At 44.5% G+C, this 8,387-nt stretch overlaps 1 protein-coding gene across 1 annotated transcript; it reads left to right on the top strand.

The window, feature by feature from the left end:
- The first annotated feature begins 3,213 nt into the window (after positions 1-3,213).
- Positions 3,214-7,674, top strand: LOC105232653 (homeotic protein female sterile). The gene is given in 1 exon segment (XM_049462059.1): positions 3,214-7,674. A coding segment is annotated over 1 exon segment (3,093 nt). The 5' UTR covers positions 3,214-4,429; the 3' UTR covers positions 7,523-7,674.
- The last annotated feature ends 713 nt before the right edge of the window (positions 7,675-8,387 follow it).

The following is an 8,387-nucleotide window of genomic DNA, read 5'->3' on the forward strand; positions in this document are numbered from 1 at the left end:
CTTATATTATGCTAAAATGTACATATGCGAATATAATACGCTTCATATGTAATTGTCGTCCATATGAATACTCCAGTAGGTGAATGATAAGATCAAGTTTAGACAACAAAGCCAGGAAATAATTTCATAGCCCACACATAGTATATATGTATATACATATTCAAACGTTTCCCTCCAAAAATACGCATTTGCTTTAATTAATTGTTCCATTTGACTCATCTGCCTTATCTGTGTTACGGTTTATCAAAGTGAGTCGACATTATAACAGTAAAACGTAATACACATAATAAGTATGTATGTATGTATACAAATGCACACACATTTGTGGAGATATAGCGATATCAGTATGTTTGTTGCACATCTGAGGTGAAATATAATGTATTTGACATTACATTGTCGAATGATTAGATTAAGAGCACCCACCAACGGTTATGGTTTTATGTATTGAACCAAATGTTTAAGTTTTACACTCGCTGCGGAAAGTTTAGGTAAAAATATAGATATTTATTTAATTAAATATTATTGTAAGCAAATAGAGAGATAGAGGGAATTTCGCCCTCAGAGCTACAAACCACACCAACTAAATAAGATGAAATTCACACTTTCAAACCAACAATTTCAGAAAGTGGGGATCCATTACTGAGCATTTTGTTTGGTGAGTCAATTCAATAAAATTTTAGGATCCAATATGGATATTCATCAAATAAATAGGACAGTCGGTAGCGTCACCTTAATATATTATCAGCTGATACTTGTCAGCAAAAATCAAGAGATTTATATTAAGTTATATTGATGCTAGGCAATTGGACTACCAAGTCCTTCAGTAAAGCTTATTAGAAAGCCATCACACCCGATCTTTTACAAAAGGCCCACGTTGGATTCCTACAACAAAAAATGTTGGTTTCGATGTATGAAATAATTCCATATTACTCTTTGAGTACAGCAAATTAAGAGGCACCGCTTAGTTAGGAACATTTTAACCGCACAAAAAATATACAGGTACATGAGTACCCGTTCTTATCAAACCAAATTTCCAGTACATTTCGTATTTCACTGCCACAGCTTTTCAAACACTTTTAATTAGGAATACAGCCTCAGTGTAAAATCTTATCAATTAAATGATAAAAGCTGCGAAAAGATTAATCTTCAAGCAAATCCTTGCACAAACACGGCGCACATTTGCCAAATGTTTGAGCTTCACATATATACCACCACACGCATAAACATATGTATATATGAATGTCTGAATGTATGTGCAGCTAAGCAACTGTTCCGCTCTCAAACGGCAGCCGACTTGTCTGCCACACAGCAAACAAAGAAATTATATATACCAAAATAAAATCCAAAAAATCAATCAGCCGAAATTCTAAGCACATCTATGCTATGCGTTACACATATATAGTACACATATATGTATTATATAAGAAGGTATGTAAATATTGTGGCAGCAAGAATGTGAAGACAACACTGCCTGAATTTCCCGAAATATTTGCGGCATTTATGCGCCGCGCTGCCAGTTGGATCGCTCGAAGGCGGCGTAAGTGCCGCAGTCACATAGTCAACGCACACAGTCCCATGACCACGACCACATCCGCAGCCGTTGGCAGAGTCAGAGCCCCAGGCAGCGCAAAGCTTTTGGACCCGCGTGCGTAGAGCGAATGCATTGTCGTTGTGGGAGTTGTGCCTCACACGGCAAATGTGTGCCAAATCTGTGCAGGCGAAAATTCCATTCAAGAGATCGAGAAATGCGCATGTGTGTGTATGTTTATTTTTCTTACTTTGAATTTGGGCGTATGTGTGTATGTAGCACATACTTAGAATTTCGAAGATGTGCACAAATCTAAATATAGTTGCACAGGGTTGACTAACCTTTTGTGTGTAAATTCTATGCGCTCACTAACGCATACATACATGTGTGCATAGGTTTGTGTAGTTCTTTACAATTTGAAGTTGAGAAATAAGCAATCGATTGGTTTGTATTTTTGCTTTTGCAAGTTTGTATCTAACAGCATTTGCTTTGTGGGGGAGTTCGAGGCTATGTTTTCATTCTTGAAATGTGAAAGTCAGCACATTTCTTTCATTGACTATCTTTACTCACTGAAGACTATGGGAGAAAGTGAATGGCGAAGAACTCGGAAGTTGAACAACGAGATGAAATTGTGTGAGTCCTCCTGTGAATAAGCTCATAGCTGCAGATAGCGCCCTAAATATATTGATTCGAGTGGATATATTTCGGACAGTGGTTAGACCACAGACGGAATATATTTTATTTCAGTGGGATACTGTTACTATAACCGTATTTGGTACTATTAAGGGCTCACATGAGTTATCTCGAACAAAAATTTTTTTTCGTATAAAAAAGGGCCACATCTGAGCCGTTGGGCGGCTGCGGAAGCGTTGGGATGCCGGCTTTGGTTAGGTATGTGTTCAGAAGAAAGGCGGTGTGAGCCGGGGCGTTGTCGTGGTGCAACTTAAAATCGGCTGGCCCTTCGTTTAAGTCTCTTGAGGACTTCCACGTAGAACTTGGCGTTGACGGTTTGTCTAGGAGGAATAAATTCAAGATGAACGATGCCTTTGATGTCCTAAAAGACAAAGAGCATCGTTTTCACTTTGAAAAATGCTGATTCATCAGTGACCTTTTCCCGGCCCTCCAAAAAGGTCTGGTGCCACCGAAACACACAACTTCTTGCTAAAGCAACATCTGGGTAAGCCTGCTTGATCATATTCAACGTCTCTGTCGCAGATTTAACAAGTTTCACACAGAATTTAATCGCAAAACTCTCCGCCATTTTAGGCTGGCACCATTCTCAGAAACACGTCGCACGAAAATGTTTGTGCTGGCTCTCCAGACGGAGACAATTGACCAGCCGCTTGTTCGTTAGCTAGGAATGTTTCCATGTCAAACTGATAAACCCATGTCTTCTGGCAGTTATACTGCTCTCCATGTATATGTGATCGGATTGCAGGAGCAAACATATTCAAAGAGACTTTTTAACCGTATCCTTTTTGAAAAAAATTCAGCGTTATCGAACACACCCAAATATCCACCAAAATCATTCGAACGGACTCACGAGATTGCCTTAGGTTCTCTTTTCATCCATCTAACACTTGCCTGACGATTTTCAAGCACCAGAATCTCTACTTTTTTAATATTTTCATCAGAGGTATCAGAAAAATATGTTTTCAAGGATCTCTCGATCATCTTTGAAGGCTTTGTACCACTCGTAGGCTTGTGTTTTTGATAAAAGTGGATCACAGTAGGCCTTTTCCAACATTCGTACCGGTACCGCACAATGTATATGTATATAACCATGTAGTCGAAACGCGTAGATACCAGTTTCAAACCATGTTGCCTTGTAAAAAACTCGCGATTGCAATAAATATTTTACATAAAACGCCATTTAATCAAAACACAAATATATCCTTTGCCGTCTTTGTTACAAAATAGTCATATATATTTAAATATATTAACCAAAAGTAGTCACAATTATAGCATTACGAGGGTACGGCTGAGGCATCAACAGCAGTTGCTAGCCTACAGCCACCATTCTCCCCCGCAAGCCTTTTACAGACACAGAAAATTAATTATAAGTATTGTAACCTATTAAAAATTTAAGATTCTTGACACGGTCGCAACCATATTGGGTTTAATTGCCGCTGCGCTTCCACATTTTATTCATCGCTTGCATTACTCATATCACTCTTGCCTCCATCCCTTCATCAACATATTCACGAAAAGCTTTTGCATTCTTTGTCTAATATTATTAATATTATTTGTTTTCATTTTCTCTCTTTTATCTTTATCAACACTCTTCGCAATAATAACGACGAATATAAAAAAATTATTAAACAATGGAAATGCAAATCAAACCACAACAACACCAACGAAAACAATAATCATATTCATATGGATGTTTGGTGAAAATTTATGCCGCCGCCAACGCCGCACACATTTGGCGACGCCCCCGCACACAACTCCCGCTGACACACCAATACACCGTTGATATTCGTGGATTCTCCGCTTTGCGTGCTTCGCAAATTTCCATTGACTCTTCGCGTATACCGAACCGTTTGCTCGTTTTTGTTATCAATGCGTCGGTTGTTGTCGCTCGGTACGGATGTGTTTTCGCGGCGTCGTCGTTCGGTCATTGTTCGCCTACTGTCACCGAAACAAAACAACTTCGACGAACGTTATGCCGGCTTCCGTACGTCTGGTATTGACGTTTTCACAAGCAGTACAACAGCGCAGACAAGTAGACGCAATCCAGTAGAGGGACGCGGCACACGACACACGCACGAGTTTGTCCCATAGCGGTAACGACAACAACAGCAACAGCGACTGCAGTAAGAATATCCGCCGAGCTAACACAGGCAGAAGAGCCAACGACGACGACGACGACGAATCAGCAGCGAGCAAAGAACTGAAATCATGGCAAATCCGCGCAAATTTAGTGAGAAAATCGCATTACAGAAGCAGCGCCAGCAAGAGGGCACCGCTGAGTTCGAGCGTATTATGAAAGAGGTTTACGCAACTAAAATGGATGAAACTCAAGCGAATCAGAAGATATTGGAATGCTGTTTGGTAAATACTGACATCGGCAGCAATCACGCCACAAATGCCAGTTTGGTAAGTGGCGCTGGTATAGGAGGGGGCGGTAGTGGCGGCGGAGGTGGAGGAGGCGTTGTGGTTAATACTGCGGATGGCGGTGGTGTCGGCAATAGCGGCGGCGCATCAAATACCACCAACAGTGGCAGTGGTGGAGCCTCTCCGGACGGCACACATAATAGCAATTCGCGTGAGTCACGTGGTCGTAGCGTCGGCGTCGGACCGATGCGACGTCCCTCGGAGCGCAAACAAGATCGTTCGCCATATGGCAGCAGCGCTGCCGTCGCAACCGGCATGAATGCGGGCATGAGCAACAACGCATATCTTAGTCCGCCGATGGATAGCAGTTGGCGGCGCTCCAACTCTGACTCGGCACTTCATCAAACGCTGAATATGGCAGTAGCGGCAGAGGGCGGTTTCGGGCCGGTTGGTGGCATGAGCGGTATGGGGGATATGAATGCGCTACACGCCAATTACCAGCACCACAATCAACGATCTCATTCGCCAAATATTGGCCGCAGCTTCAGTCCACAAGCACAAAGACGGAAAGGCCAGATGCTACATCAGCAGCAACAGCAGCAGCAGCAGCAACAACACCTACACCATAGTCAGCAGCATCTGCACTTGCAGCAGCAACATCAACAGCTGCAGCAACACTTTCAGCAGCAGCAGCAACAACAGCATATGCATCAGCAACAAGCACAACAGCAACATGTCCAGCAGCACCATGCGCAACAGCCAGCGAGTAGCATTAGCCAACAGCAACATCCGCAACAATTCAATGCCAAATATTCTAACTGCAATATGCCAATAAATAGTCTATTCAAATCGCTGCAGGAGCAAACACTGGCGCTCGCCAATACCGGTTCGTTGCCGGACCTGACGTCATTGCATTACCCGCCCGCACAACAACAACTAATGCACCAGCAGCAGCAGCAACAGCAAACGCTTTCGCCCATCCTGTCACCGCACAACAATGGCCGCGAGCGCGATCAGTCCTCAAGTCCCTTCAGTCCGGCTGGCGGCAATGGCAATGGCATAGGTGGTGGTCCACCGTCACCTTATCAGCAGCAACAACACTCGCCCACGTCAGCCGCCAACACACCTACAGCAGCGCAAACATCGCCGCATTTATCATTCACAAATCTCGCCGTTCAGTCACCAACCGGCAACGGCTCCAATACACAAAATACCGCACAAGCCGGTACATTCACCAACCTGCCTACCTTGGGCGCCGCCAGTTCGACGGGCAATCTTACCGAATATCGGCAGCCATTGAATCCACCCAGTCCGGGCTCCTCACCCGGCCTGCTAACGTCCGTCTCGAGCAATGATGTGGTGCACATCAGCGCGCCAGCCAGTCCAATTCGGCATCCGCAGGCCGGCATGATCGGAACCAATATGCAGGCCTACAATGAGAAGAACATGCAGGCCTTCGATCGTTACTCACCTGCATTAGCTGGAGCTGCGCCAGAAAATGCCGGCTTCAACAGCCTCAACTCCTCGTTCCATAATCACTTTGAGCAGTTCACGCTAGGCGACAGCAATTCCTCTCCTGAGCAGCAGCAGCAGTTGCAGCAACATTTTCAGCAGCAGCGCCAGCAACAGCAGCAACAGAATAGCTTTACCGCATTAGATTTCGATGTCTTCGGCAGTGGTGGCAATGGATCGCCTTATTCACAGCCCCTAACACAGAGCAAACAATTGGACTTTAGCGATCTGACGGGTGAGTCCGGCTCTGCGGTGACGGCAACGACGCAAAGTAGTAGAGTTGGCACGTGTAACACCAACAACGGCGGCAACACCAGCAATAACAACAACACACACCAAGGTACACGCATACTCTCACATCAAATGCTGAATAACAATGGTGCCGGGGCTGGTAGTAATGCGAATAGTAACGCCACAACAAACGGTCCCTGTCGCATCAGTAACAACAATGTGAATCTGACGCAAGCGAATGAAGTGAACTCTTCGCCCATACCCTCGCCGTTGGGCTGCCTGCCGTCACCGTCTTCACCCTTACCGATTCCTATAAATGCGCAATCGCCGCATCATCAGCACCAGCAATTGTCGCTGTCGCTGCACTCGCATTCAGCACAACCATCACCGCACCATTCGCCCCTGCATTCGCCGCACCACGCCTCCCCACTGTCATCCTCCTCGCCGGGCATAACAACGCTGACGGGTGGAGTCTCGACTGCGCCACATGTTGGTGGCAACGGCACAAATAATGCAGCCACGCATCACAATCAACATCAGCAGACGACGCAACACCACCAGCAACAACAACATCTTCAACACCACCACCATCAACAGCATCATCATCACCATGCACAGAACCACGCTAATACGCCGACAAACACCAATATACCGGCAATCATCTTCTCCGACTACTCGTCGCGTGAAATCTTCGACTCGCTCGATCTGGATTTGAGTCAAATGGACGAGACTGCGCTAGATCTACTAGCGGATCAGAACTCGATCATGATTGCCGATCCAAGCATCGAGGATAGTTTTCGCAAAGACCTTAACTGATACTATGAGGAAGCTGTTGCAGCTATTGAGAGTGGCGTACTGCTCGACGACTCCTTCGATCCGCTGGGGCCCATAGTCGACGTCACTGAGGTACTGGGCAATCCGCTGGCGGATACAACAAAGTGCAAAACAGAGGACGACACAACCGACACAGCCACAAATACAGCAACTACTACAACGGCAACAGCGACCACCGAGGACGAGGACGCCAACAACACTCTACCCATCACACTCAACATCAGCGGCCAAGAGAATGTCGAAGACGACCTGAACAATGTCGACGACAACATAAGTATCGGTCTCGGTATCGGCATTGGCTTGGGCATAGATGGCGGCAGCGTTGAGAACAATGGTGATGTGGAGGATTTCTTCTTCTAAATTACGCTAGTTTAAGCGACGGTGGTCCGTCACGAAGGTGGGCAGGGGCGCCGACTAACACAACTGTTTTCAGCGTCGTTCGCATGAAATGACGCCGTCAGCGGTTGGCTGGAATGACGCACACAGTTAAACAAAAAACACGCTCAAGCCTACATACGAGCAGCCATACATAGAAATATGTAGCCAGCAGTATGTTTGTACGAGTTGGATCTGAAGTACACGCGCAAGCAACAGTGGTAGCAACAGCTTTTAAATCTCTAACCAGTAGTTAGGACTCTTAAATGAAATATACAAACGTAAATACCTAAAATATATATACATATATACATATACATACAAACAAAGAATGTTTACATACATATGTAAAGTAGCAGTTATATTGGTTGCGGAGCATTTGTTGAAGACAAAGCAAGTGCAAATTGAGTTGTAGACAAAATTGAGTTACATAATTCTATTTGCTTAGCTGGAGTGGGTGCTTTTTGAAGTTGAAATGTAAAGTTGCTTAAGAAGTAGCAAAGACGGTCTACTTTTGATTGCGTGTTACACTTTTATCGCTCCTAATGAGCTTTTATGTTCACTTAACGGTTTTATTAAATTATTACTTTCTTATTATTATCTCTTTAAATTTTTTTTCAACATGAAAATAGCAGCAGTTGGCTTTTTGGTGTTTTCGAAGCAAAAGTGTTTTCCCTTCTTTTTCACCCAGTAAAAGTGCTTAAATCGAGTTCAACGAAAACTGTGATCTCGCTGTTGGATGTAAGTGCTTGGGGCTAACTTAATAACAACTGCTGAATCCTTCAGATCATCTGAGGGAAGCCTAACTTTTTCGGATACTATAGATCAACAGCCAACCTTCGCTTCAAAG

Source organism: Bactrocera dorsalis, unplaced genomic scaffold (assembly GCF_023373825.1).
Source record: "Bactrocera dorsalis isolate Fly_Bdor unplaced genomic scaffold, ASM2337382v1 BdCtg246, whole genome shotgun sequence".
Classification (NCBI taxonomy): Eukaryota; Metazoa; Arthropoda; class Insecta; order Diptera; family Tephritidae; genus Bactrocera; species Bactrocera dorsalis.